This window comes from Schistocerca nitens, chromosome 3, assembly GCF_023898315.1.
Source record: "Schistocerca nitens isolate TAMUIC-IGC-003100 chromosome 3, iqSchNite1.1, whole genome shotgun sequence".
NCBI lineage: Eukaryota > Metazoa > Arthropoda > Insecta > Orthoptera > Acrididae > Schistocerca > Schistocerca nitens.
The window spans coordinates 476,736,871-476,751,115 of NC_064616.1; the positions used below are offsets into that span (position 1 = coordinate 476,736,871).

Consider the following 14,245-nt stretch of genomic DNA (forward strand, 5'->3'; position numbering starts at 1 on the left):
TAAGACAGAGAGCATCAGCTACACCAAGACTGCCAAAGGTTCACAAGGATGGGGTTCCTTTGTGCCCCATTTTCAGCAACATTGGTGCACTGACATGCTCATTCGATAAGTAACTGAAGGATTTGCTTAGTCCTTATGTCAGGAAGTGCTCACATCACATTCGCAACTCTGTGGATTTTTGTGGTGCGTTTAACAACTTTAAGCTTAAAGATTCTGACATCCTTGTGAATTTCAACATTGTCTCTCTCTGTATCTCTAGCAGGGAGTGGGCAGCCATAAAGAAACTAAGAGAAGATCCTGATATCACGGTCTTACCAGCCAACAAGGGCAATGCAGCTGTGGTCCTATCTCACCAGGAGTACATTGAGAATGCCTTTTCAAGAATCCTTAGATCTTACTGGCCAGAAATATGACATAGAGATGGCCATCCTTTTCTGGCATGTCATGGCGTCAAAATACTTTCTTTTTGATTGTGGCCACTGCAACCAGATGGAAGGAATAGCCATGGGGAGTTAATTTTCACTGTTTGTCACCAATATGTGTATGGAATATATCCGAAGAGGAAGCCCTGAATCAGCCTATTGGAAACCTACCTGTTTCTTCTGGTATGTAGACAACACTTTCATCATATGGCCACATGGAAGGCACAAATTGAATGACTTCCTTGTACACCTCAATTCCATACATTTGAACATCAGTTTTAACATGGAAGTTGAAGTGGATGGAGTACACCCTTTTCTGGATTTCCTGGTTGAAAGATGAGCAGACGGCACACTGGGCCACAGCGTGTACCAGAAGAAGATGCACAGTGATCTGTACTTCCATGCAGACAGCTGCCACCACCCAGCTCACAGGAATGGCATGTCAAATACATTGGTACATAGGGCTCACACCATCTCCGACAACAGAAGTATCAACTAAGAACTTGAACATATGAGAGCGGTTTTTCAGAAGAATGGCTGCAAGGATTGGAAAATTCAGAGAGCCCTACATCCTTTAGCCTCTGTACAACTGATGGAATCAGAAGAGGACAGTCAGGAGAATGCAGCCATTGCATTTATTCCTTTTTGTGGCACATTGTCTGGGAAGATAGGACGAATTCTCTGGAAACACCAAGTGAAGACAGTCTTCCGCCTACAAAGCATTACACAGGTACTGCATGGTAGTGTGAAGGATGACCTTGAACTACAGAAATATCATAAATATATGGTCTATCAGATTCTCTGCCAATGTGGTAAGACATTGTGTCAGTATGTACTGTCAAAGTTCATTGCCAAGAACACCAACGGCCTATCAGATTTCAGCAGTCTAACAAGTTAGCAGTTGCAGAATATGGAATGGAATATGATCACACCAAGTTTCTGACACAGATGTCCAACTTCTGAGACTGCATCATTAAGGCACTTATGGAGATTTGAGTAAGGGAACCATTAATAAATCATGATAGTGGGTACATCCTTTTTAGGGTATGGGACCCTGCTATTAAACTGATCAAGAAGAGGAATGAGATGCAGAAAATGAATTGACTACAGGAGCAGGTGAAGGAACAGCAGGGTACTGCTAGAAAATGCACCTGGGCATGAACCTAGGACACAACACTGTGTTGGCAGGAGGAATTTGGGGGTGGGGGGGCGTTGGATGCTTGGCATGGACAGCTGATGGAGAGGCCAATCACAAGGAGAGGGCGAGGAGATAAAAATGCAGTGCCAGCCCCCCTCCAGTCAGTTCATCAGCACAACTGTGTTGGCATTGTGGTTGTTTGCAAAATATTGTGTCTGTTGATTGACAGCCAGCAGTTCACCTTTGAACTATTTCAACATGAAGTATTCCAGAAGAAGGTGAAGAATCACAAAAGGTTTGATGTTTGCTGAAGACATGGTAATTCTGTCAGAGACACCAAAGGACTTGGAAGAACAGTTAAATGGAACGGATAGTGTCTTGAAAAGAGATTAGAAGATGGACATCAACAAAATAAACAAATTACAATGAAATGAACACCCTTAGCTGCTTACAGGCATTGACATATGTCAACAGGGACAGATGAAAATGTGTGCCCCGACCGGGACTCGAACCTGGGATCTCTTGCTTACATGGCAGATGCTCTATCCATCTGAGCCACCGAGGACACAGAGGATAGCGCGACTACAGGGATTTATCTCTGGCACGCCTCACGGGAAACCCACATTCTCAACGTATTGTCTCGCACTACATTCGTAGTGCCCCCGCCCATTATACTCATTACTCGCGGCGCATTGCTGATTCCCGAAAGAGTTCGGGCACTGTTTGTGTATTCGCACAGAATAAGAAGATGGTCAAGTGGCCGGTGAGCCTTAACTATATATATATACTAAGATGGTATCTGTTCTTTCGGACATGTCTGAAAGAACAGATACCATCGGTGACCGTGCAGCTCGTTAGAATGAAATTACAATGAAATGAACACCCTTAGCTGCTTACAGGCATTGACGTACATCAATGGGGACAGATGAAAATGTGTGCCCCGACCGGGACTCGAACCTGGGATCTCCTGCTTACATGGCAGATGCTCTATCCATCTGAGCCACCGAGGACACAGAGGATAGCGCGAAACCCATATTCTCAACGTATTGTCCCGCATTACATTTGTTGTGCCCCTACCCATTATACTCATTACACGCGACGCAATGCCGATTCCCGTAAGAGTTCGGGCACTGTTTGTGCATTCGCACAGAAGAAGAAGATGGTGAAGTGGCTGGTGAGCCTTAACTACGTATATACTAAGATGGTATCTGTTCTTTCAGACATGTCCGAAAGAACAGATACCATCGGTGACCATGCAGCTCGTTAGAATGAAATTAAAATGAAATGAACACCCTTAGCTGCTTACTGGGATTGACAAACGTCAACGGGGACAAATGAAAATGTGTGCCCCGACCGGGACTCGAACCCGGGATCTCCTGCTTACATGGCAGACACTCTATCTATCTGAGCCACTGAGGACGCAGAGGATAGCGTGACTGCAGGAAGTTATCTCTGGCATGCCTCTCGCCTCCCGGACATGTCCAAAAGAACAGTTACCATCTGAATATATGTAAAGTTAAGGCTCACCAGCCACATGACCATCTTCTTCTTCTGTGCGAATGCACAAACAGTGCCCGAACTCTTACGGGAATCGGCATCGCGCCGCGAGTAATGAGTATAATGGGTGGGGGCACTACGAATGTAGTGCGGGACAATACGTTGAGAATGTGGGTTTCGCGGGAGGCGTGCCAGAGATAAATTCCTGCAGTCGCGCTATCCTCTGTGTCCTCTGTGGCTCAGATGGATAGAGCGTGTGCCATGTAAGCAGGAGATCCGGGGTTCAAGTCCCGGTCAGGGCACACATTTTCATCAGTAAGCAGCTAAAGGTGTTCATTTCATTGTAATTTCATTCTAACTAGCTGCATGGTCACCGATGGTATCTGTTCATTCGGACATGTCCGAAAGAACAGATACCATCTTAGTATATAAAATAAACAAAACTTTTGTTTATGTAGTCAAATTAAATCAGATGATAGTGAGTGAATTAGATTAGGAAATGAGTCATTAAAAGTGGTAGATAAATTTTGCTGTTTGGGCAGCAAAATAATTAATGATGGCTGAATTAGAGAGGATATATAATGCCATCTGGGAATAGCAAAAAAGGCATTTCTGAAAAAAAGAGATATTTGTTACCAATGAACATAAATTTTCTTAAAGTGTTTGTCTACACTGTAGCATTATACAAAAATGAATTGTGGATGATATGAAGTTCACAAAAGAACACAATAGAATTTTGGGAAATGTGCTGCTACAAAAGAATGCAGACTAAAAAACCGGGATCTGTTGCTTCAATACGTCCTGAAGCAAGGGATCATCAGATTGAAAGTGGAGGGTAGCATGGGAGGTAAACACTGTAGAAGGAGTCCAAGGCTCCAATACAATAATCAAGTTCAAATACATGTAGGTTGCAGTAAATGTGCAGAGATGAAGAGGCACATATAGGAAAGACTAGCATGGATAGCTGCATCAAACCATTCTTCAGACTGAAGATCACAACAATAACAATGGCAACTAAGATCAGAGTTATGTAATCTTCAGTGATGATTATGGCTATTGTAAAGCAGAAACTGTATCATTCAAATTGTATACACCTCAAGGAGCCCATCTTGACCAGTGTTAACATGTTTACATCTCCTGACCTCCACAACATTCTTGTCAAATCATACAATATTCCCAAAATACTTCCCTTATCTAAAGGTCGTACCCTTGTAATCGAACCTGCTGAAAAACCTGCCCCATGCATTCCTCCACAACCATCCACTCCAGCCCCACCACTGGCAAAACATATGACATTCAAGGCAGGGCCATGTGTGAAACAACACGTCATTTATCAGTGGACGTGTTCACTGCACAGCCTTGTACATTGGAATAACAACTACCAAACTGGCTGAGCACATGAATAGGCACAGACAAACTGTCCATCCTGGATACTTAATACCCAGTGGCAGAGGAAGTGCTCCAGTATATCTCTAAGGATCTAGGTGCCTGCTACACTACATGAGCCATTTGTTTCCTACCACCAAACGTCAGTCTATTGATGCGTAGCACATATGTAGACTGTAAGTAGTAAATAATGTGTGTTTGTTGTCAGCTCTGATCCAGAAGCAAAAACACTTCTCACCACATCCCTTCAAGGATAAAAAGCAGTTTTCCCCACACTCTGCATGCAAATGGGCATGTAGGCCATAACTTCACACTCAGAGTGGAAATGTGTTTCTCTTTGTTGTCCAAATCCAGCAGTGGTGAAATGGCATTGCACATGCCTGGAGAAAACAAAACTTTCCACACTAAGCGTTACATAACACAAGACGACGTGAGCAATGGCAGAAATATCTGAAAATTCGTTCCTTGAAAGTACAATGCAAGTGCCTTGCACTCTCTCCCACAAATTTATTCTATGGGCTGGACTGAAACCAGTTGCAGGCTGGATCTGGCCTGCAGGCCACTTGTTGCCACCCATGATCCTTCACATCACTTTGTAAGTGGGCAAAAATATCTCACTCCTCCATGTGCCACATTAAAGCCAGTTGAGGGATTGCATAAGTCATTTCTCCTTGCTGCTGTTTTCAAATGGTTGTTAATTAATCACAACTGTCTTCATAAGTGGGTAAAATTGCTATGTTACCTGTATGCGCAACTGTTTAAAAGTGCGCCGGCCGGAGTGGCCGTGCGGTTCTAGGCGAGCCGAGTGACCACTACGGTCGCAGGTTCGAATCCTGCCTTGGGCATGGATGTGTGTGATGTCCTTAGGTTAGTTAGGCTTAATTAGTTCTAAGTTCTAGGCGACTGATGACCTCAGAAGTTAAGTCGCATAGTGCTCGGAGCCATTTGAACCATTTTTTAAAAGTGCAGTTTACAACAAATTGTGTAGTGGACACCATGTATTATCATTCTGTGCAACAAACACTTTCTTACTTAATGAAGAACTGCCCCAGAATCTGATGACATAAGACATTAGAGAAAGAAAATAGAAAAAAAATAATTCAACTTTCATGTCCACAGTTTGCTATTATCGAAAATGCAGGATTTGCAGAGCTTAGATGTTAAAAAATATCTGTAACCTGTGACTCCATTTCACATCCTCATCAGTATAAATACAGTAAATGTTTCTTGCCAGTGGTGCTGTTTACAGTGTTTGTCTCTTATTTCATAACACATGATTTTTTTTTATCCTATTCCAGTTTTTGTTTGTGTATTATATTGTCAAAGCATTTACATCCATTCATATATCCTGTTTCATAAATTCTAGAATTCTATGATGTGGAACAAATGAAAGGTTAACACCAACTAAGTACATTAGCTGTAAAATGTATTTCTGGAAGTCATTTTAATAATTAATAATCATTAATATTGCCAAGAACTGTGCTGCATGCCAATTTGTTGTAATGTTTAAGTTGCTGGCTGGTGTCCTGTGGGTCGCCAGCTCAAATCCAATCACGAACATCTATTTGTTACTTAGTATTTATTATTTCTAGAAAGTTCTCAAAATTTCTTATGTTTTTAATGTTTGTATATTCTGGAATAACTGATGTTTGTGCAAATAGCTGCACACTCTGTCTACGAGTTCAGTTGTAATTGTGCATGATGTTAATAATAAATGTGGTTTCAGTGCTAAGTGTTTTACTTCATTGATGACCCTACTTTCGGTTTTTGGACTTGATTTTAGTTGTGATGTTACATCATTTGGTAAAGACACCCAGTACTTCAAAACATCTACATCACTGTGGCTCCAATCAGCTGTTGCCTACACAGACAAGAACCAGAATACATGCAGTACATTTGTTCCCACAGCCTTTATATTCAGGAGACCATACATTCCAAAACAGTAGTAAGTCTGCTGTTCATCATCCATCCATCAGTATTTTCTGGAGACACTTGTCAGAACCAGATAAAATGGCTGAAAGGATTCTGCCATGTTGCCAAATACAACAGGTGGGGTGTCATGATGTGTTTGGCAAATTTGTACTTTTACTTGGACAGGATTTGTGATCAACGAAGAGAAACTCTATTGCTGGGATAAATTCCAAGCCAAACTAAAGAAAACATTTGGTGACAATCAGCAGCAAGTCTGCTTAGTTGAACACCAATTTAAGAACAGGATTCAGCATCATGGGGAAATAGCACAATCCTACATACAGAATGTTTTGGCCCTACGCCAAACTGTGAATCTGAATACAACAGAAGCTGACATAAACAGAAGACATGTGCCAAGCCTTTCTGATAAAGGATGTCACAACAACAGAGGAATTCATCAAGTGAATGCAACAGAAAAATCATGACCTCACCTCTCTCATATGCCAAGTTGTAAGAGAAGAAATACAGCATTTTATGGCAGGCAGAACTGTCAGACCAAGTAAGCCAGAGACAGCAGCCATGAATGTTGTCCCCAGTCAAATGCACCAACCTGGAATTACATCACTGCTCTCAAACAACAACCCAGTACCTGATCAATGCAGGTACAATTAACTTCTCCTCCAAGCCTAGTGTCCTGCAAAAGAACAGTTGTAGGGAAGACCGGGGACAACATGCTGGTATGTTCCCACTATAGACACACTGGACATGTTATACACTACTATGCAGAAGGAAGGTGAGATTTGACAAAAACTACACCACCAAACATTAACCATCACAACAGTTCTATTGATACTGGTCAACTGCAGATAATTTCAGTCGACCTGTGGGATGAAGGCTTCAATGTACCATGGATGAAGTCACTCCCTAATACACCATAACCATTCCCTATTGCCATGACAGAGGTACCAGTGGCTCACATGACCACTGAACTCAGGAAAATTAAGTAAGGCGACCATGCCACAGATGAAAATCCTCTGTGGGCAAAAATCACCAAGATATCAGGAAATCTCAGTGATGTCATCACCAATGGCCAACTTGTCAGGGTGCTGATGAACTCAGGGGCTTCCTTTTAATCCGGAATGCTTATCTTTACCAGCTAAAGAAGACTATGCTCCACAGTACAAAAACAATTATAGTGCGAGTCACAGATGGTAAATACATCCAGCCAACAGGAAGAATAAATTTCGCTGACAGAACACAGCCCTGAAGATTTGTTGTTTTAACAGAACATAATCATAATATTATTCTTGGATGGGACTTCTTTCAGGCATCACTACCAGTCATAGACTGTAGAATATGAGAGCTTGAGATTGGCAAAGCTATTTCAATAAGCAATGATACACTGTTCCCATTTCAGTCGGAAACTCCTCAAGATGACTGAAACACCAGAACATCACGACCAAAGTAGCAAGACAGCTGGCTTCCATATGGTCCCTGGACGCCCAGGAGAAGGACCAAGAGTGCTATAATGCCAACCACGGGCCAGTGAGATACAGCTTGGGAGACTTGGTATGGTCTTTTATGGCTTTGCAGAAAGTGGGACTATCAGAAAAGTTATTAAAACATTAGTTTGGGCCATATTGTTCTTGTCAGACAAGTCAGTCAAGAAGGTAAAAGTGCTGAGACATTATCTTTGTCCTCTGTATGAAGCCCTAGTATAGTCATGAGGTGTAGATCAGTGTGGGGGCTTCTCATTCAAGGAAACTGAAGGCCTCAGTGTTTGTGAAGCAGGAGGGACTACCTCCAATCCTTTATCACAGTGAAGAGTATGTGACAACATAGACTGAACGTTAGGATCCTACAGCACTACCATACTGATGGCCTCTGACATTTCTAATCTAGGATGCTGTAGTTGGCTCCAATGAGATCTTCTGAAACAATGGGTCACAGATTCTCCTGAAGAGGGAGCAATTGCATAAGCTGTGCTGTGTGCAGATGTGGAGCAGTGGTTAGTGTTGCTGGCTGGCATGCTGCATGTCACCTCTTCAAATATTAGTTATTTAGTCCGTCCCCGGTAGCTGAGTGGTCAGCGTGACAGAATGTCAATCCTAAGGGCCCGGGTTCGATTCCCGACTGGGTCAGAGATTTTCTCCGCTCAGGGACTGGGTGTTGTGTTGTCCTAACCATCATCATTTCATCCCCATCGATGTGCAAGTCGCCAAAGTGGCGTCAAATAGAAAGACTTGCACCCGGCGAACAGTCTACCCGACGGAAGGCCGTGGGCACACGACATTATTATTATTATTAGTTATTTAGTATTAATCATTTCTAGAAGGTTCACAATGTTTCTTATTTTTGTAATATTTGTATATTCTGGAATATTCTGAACTCTGTTCAGGAGTTCAGTTCTGTCTGTTGTGTCCGTATGTTAGTGTCGGTAATAAACATGCTTTCAATGCTAGGTATTGTATTCATTCATGACACTTCAAATTTGTAATTGATTTTGGTTATGACATGACAAGACCAGCTATAATGGAGCATTATTGAATTACCAGAAAAACCACTGCTTTTGAAACGACTGCTGTTTTGTCAGTTATACTATGAAGAAACTGAAACATCCTGGCAGATTGAAACTGTATGTCAGACAGGACTTGAACCTAGAACCTTTGTCTTTCATGGGCAAATTTTCTAATGACTAAGTTACGCAGGCTTTACTCCTTCAGGTAACAATCTCCTACTCTCCAGACTTCAGAATTCCTACCAAATAATTATAAAATTTTAAATGATCAAGCAGATCACGTCATAGCCAGAATAATTACTTTCTTCCAGGGACACATGATTTGGTAATATCTTGGATGTTTGAAACTAATTTCTTGTGATGATATATATACAGTGTCTTACAGTATCTTCTACAGTTGATTGTTTATTGTTAGTTCTGTCATGTATGCCACTATGTTATTTGTCTCATTGTTAATAATGCTCATCATTATAACAATTTTGTATTATGTTTTTGTGCATAGTTTGCAACTTTTTATTGTATTATAAACATTTCTTCTTGATCACTCACTTATTCATCAGTTGTGTGTTTGTTTTGGTTCCTTGTTTTATGAATGTTTCAGATCATTTTATTTTTCTGATGCATTGAATGAATGTAATATTTTTTAAAAATTTGTTTGCTCTTACAAATAACACCCCACTGTGAAATATTCTAATGTGGAACCACTACACTAACAGAGATGATGAAATTATAGTTCACTGTGTTGCATATCTTATAATGAGCCATAAATTTCAGATTTTGTTTCTTTGTCATTGCTACCTGTATTATAACATTCTTTTCCTGGTTTTAGTTTCCTTCATGACAGAGAAAATTGTATTTTGAAGTCAAGTGATCAGCATTTTTTTTTTATTTTTTTTTTTATTTTTTTTTTTTTTTTTACCATAAATGCTTCCATTATGTTTATTCTGTCACTGAATTTCTACCTTTCGTGCAACTCCAAAACCTTTTTTATTTGTTTTTGTGTAAAGTGCTTTGAGTTTGTATTTTGGTGAACATCTATTTTCACGTACATAACTGCTGTTTTTCTCCATCTTTATTACCATTGTTATTACTATTACTGGAATTACTTCCAATAATAATTTATTTCATTAATATGTCTAGATAAATATCAGACAGTCAAAATTTGGAACAGCTTTGGTTGTAGAAAGTGCAGAATCTAGTGGAGGATATGTGCTCGGTTTCCGAATAGATCCTGCAGAGAAACGACAGACTGTGTACAAGGAACTGTGTTCGCTGCACAAGGTTTACAGTCAGAATCCAGTATTTGGCGTTCAGTATACAGTTGGCCAACAGGTAACATAACCTTATTGATTATTCTAATTATATTTGTGAAACAACGTCAAAGTCTGCAAATAATTCATTGAAACAAACAATTGAAGCAGGTTTTGCACACAAACACCCACCCAAGGACAAAATAATTTATACATATGTAGAAGAAAAGGAAAGGTGCTACAACTCTTTAATCAGGAGACATCAAAGTAACAGTCAAATAACACTAAAGATTAAAGTTCAATCACGGTCCTTGCGGTAGGTATTAGCCACACACAAATACAGACACAATGGTGGATCCAGAATTTTGGTTTGGAAAGGGCTTGATTCAACTGAGGGTAGGCTTTATCAAGGTTAACACAAAAACATTAAAAAAGCATCCCAAATTTTAGTTTGCTCATTTAATGCATCGTGAGTCTCCTCAGATAACTTTTTGCAAATTCTTCAATGAACTCAATAGGTTGTAGGCTGCCCGACATATCGTGATAAATTGATATGACATCCAAACAGATCAACCTATATTCTATTACTGTCATACAGAGGTATGAGTTCATTAGTTAAAGCAAAGAGAAGCTGCACTCCACGCTACAAGTGGATACTGGAAATGTAGCGAGAATTTGTAAAATAATTCTCATATTTGGGAAAAACTCATTTGTCTCTTGATGTGTCTCAGCTGCTGTTTGTGGGAGATGTTCCCTGCCTCTCCAAAGCCCTTACAAGGAGTTATTTCTCCTGATAATGAGAGAGAGTATGAGACAAGTTGCTGCTGCAAGGACATGCGTCTGCCACTACTGGGTTCAGATTTTCTGTTTTTATAATGACACGTGGTATAAGGGTGAATAGGCAAAGAATGGAAGAGTGTTCTGCTCCTTAAAATCAACTCCTCAACTGTCCCAGTATAAAATTAATGAAATGTAGGAATGCATTTAATCTGAAACAAAACATGACATGACATTATTGTTGTACTCAAAACAACATAACAGAAGAGAAAGAAATGTTGCATCAAGCAAAAAGTGTGTGTAAGTGTTAAAGGTTTATTTTACCTGTAGTATTCCTTAGCATCAGGTGCTTCTGTATTTGGGTTAATGAGTGGAATGTTTGGCAGTTCTGGGTGCCTGCATTGGGATGTCCAAAGGTTCTACATTACGATATGCCTTGTGGAAAATTTCTTCATACTTAGTTTCTCTGTGTCTTTCCAGTGTTCTTGTTATGCTCTCTACTATCTCTTAGCAAAGTATACAATCTAATGCAACAGCCTGAAGATGCCATGAAAGCAAAATACACACATCAAAAAAGTTTTGCATCAACCCGGTTCCCAGAACTCCTGAAGATATACATTGACCATGGATATTGTATCACACATAGAGTCTCTTTGACTGTTCAGAGATGTCACTAAGCCCACCCAAAGATGAATACAACAATGCATGAGCAGCACCTGTTAGACGGAGCGGGTCTGACAGCCAGTCAGTTCCAGTCATTCCATCAGGAACGAGGTACACAGCTCATGTTGCCTGTAGTTCAACCATGCCTAAATGGTCAGTACCGCAGTTTGATCATGTCCACATTGTTACTTTGTGCCAGGAAGGGTTCTCAATAAAGCAAGTGTCCAGGTGTCTTGGAGTGATCCTAAGCGATGTTGTTTGGACATGGAGGAAATACAGAGAGACAGGAACTATTGATGACATGCCTCGCTCAGGCCATCCAAGGGCTACTACCGCAGTGGATGTCTGTTACCTATGGATTATGGCTCAGAGGAACCTTGACAGCAACGTTACCATGTTAAATAATGCTTTTTGTGCAGACACAGGACGTCATGTTATGACTCAAACTGTGTGGAATAGGCTGCATGGTGTGCAACTTCACTCCTGACGTTCATGGCGAGGTCCATCTTTGCAACCACGACACAATGCAGTGCGGTACAGATGAGCCCAACAACATGCTGAATGGACTGCTCAGGATTGGGATCACTTTCTCTTCACCGATGAGTGTCACATATGCCTTCAATGAGACAACCGTCAGAGACGTGTTTGGAGGCAACCCAGTCAGGCTGAACGCCTTACACACATTGTCCAGTGAGTGCAGCAAGGTGGAGGTTCCCTGCTGTTTTGGAGTGGCATTACATGGGGCTGACATACGCCACTGGTGCTCATGGAAGGTGCTGTAATGGCTGTATGATACGTGAATGGTTCTGAAGACTGTGTCAGATGTTTATACTTTTCCTTATCACTGAGTACTTTTCCTATTACACAAGAGAGATCAAAACAATTTTCAGTGCTAGTAGTGGGTGTACTAGCCACTGACTCCGTAACAACAGCAATCGAAAACTGCAACTTTTAGACAAATTAAAGAATCATACATAATCAAATCAGCAACTTACCAACGACTGGTGCTGGAACTTATTCTCTACAGGGTTATTTAAAAATGGCCAATAAGCCTTTAAGGGGTTAAAATAATACTCATCAGTCATTATTAACAACTTTTTCTTTTATTATGAGATCAACTTCAAAATCATGAAAAAATCAACTATTGCCTATAAAAGCTACGTACCTAATAACCTACTGAGCCAACATGTATGAAACAGCTGCCTTTTTTTCCTCACAACTTCAAAGTTGATTCTCACTGTAAAAGTTGCTCTTATTGATGAGTACTTTAATCCCTTAAAGATTATTGACTCATTATAGGTAAATAATGCAATGTAAAACTATGAAATTCATGGCAGCAGAAGTGGGCATGCAAAGAAAGCTACTTTAAAAAGAATTCAGAACTGAACAAACCTGATGATTGATATTGCATTACATTATTTATGTTACATATTACTTCACACTAGCCCTAGTGGGGCAGGCAGGGAGGATTGAGTGCCCAGTACATTCCACAGCCACCCACAGTACTCTAACCAAAAGATAAATAAAATTCCTTATTTCTAAATTTGACAAAAACAAACACAAGCACACAATGATAACAATTAAAAAACATTTTAATAGTGTGTTCTATTGCATTTGATTTGCCAAACTGTACATCAAAGGCCTATGTGTACAGCAGCGCAACACACCCACTCACAAATCACACACTCGTATGTCAAGCTCCATGTGTGACTGAGGTGAGGGCAGGTGGGTGGCAGTGGCAGCAGAGTGTGGGTGTGGCTGCATCTTGAATGAGTGGTGTGTGGATTAAAAACTCATCGCGTAAACACCCTCTTATATAAATTTATAATTTGAATACATACTATACCTGCTTAAAATGGATTAAGTAAGGATAAGTGATCAAAGCTGTACTGTAGGTAGTATAGTACTAAGAAAATAAGATAATATCAAGTTTAATTTGAAATTTGTCAGGGATAGTCGCAGACATCTTTTTTTGAGAGGTGGGGGTGGGGGTGGGAGCTTGAACCTCTTAGCCCTCTTCCGCCCTCCCCCCTTCCCATCCCCTCCCACCCTCCTGGATCTGCTACTATACAGACCATTCCCACCAACATGAATATAGAAGTCCAACCCATGATGAAGTTGTTATGACAAGTTAACCTTTGTGTTAGGTAAAGCCAAACATACAAGCAGCATACCCAAGATATCCAAAAGTCAGGTGAACAACTGCTGGTCATTATGTTCTACATGGTATGTAAACAGTACATTGGCATACACAGAAATGAGAAGCTATTCACAGTGTCACTTCATTATCCTGCTGGTCTGGTTAGGGGACTTTTTCACATGACTCTTCTCTGACATGTTGGTTGAGTGGAGCTGCCAGTCACGGCATTTCATCTGCTTTCCGTCTGCCTCAGGCAGCTTGATGCCTTTGACCCTGAACAAAAACAGGACACAATAGTAATCTAAAGATAAAAAATAAGAGCTAAAGTTCAAAGAAAGAGGAAGACACAAATGGAAAGACTGAAACATTAGAAAAACTCCTGGCATGTGGAGGAGAAATGGAAATAATGAAAAGATATCCAAAGAGGCCTCAATGTATTAAGCATGTTCCAGAGCTTAACTTCTGGATCCACTGACCTTCTCAGTCCACTTGAACTTAACATCTGCTATTTCTATCTCCTTACCCAAACATATGAGCCTGCAT

At 40.7% G+C, this 14,245-nt stretch overlaps 1 protein-coding gene across 4 annotated transcripts in view; it reads left to right on the plus strand.

Annotated features, from left to right (window-relative positions):
- Window positions 1–14,245, plus strand: part of LOC126248402 (Bardet-Biedl syndrome 5 protein homolog) — an 89,405-nt gene that overhangs the window by 61,492 nt on the left and 13,668 nt on the right. For 3 of the 4 annotated variants that reach the window (XM_049949350.1, XM_049949351.1, XM_049949349.1), the window contains one exon: window positions 10,013–10,204. The exons of the other annotated variant lie outside the window; for it this stretch is intronic. In XM_049949350.1, the coding sequence (XP_049805307.1) occupies window positions 10,013–10,204 (192 nt within the window). The remainder of the gene's footprint in view (window positions 1–10,012; window positions 10,205–14,245) is intronic. 4 annotated transcript variants of the gene reach the window in all.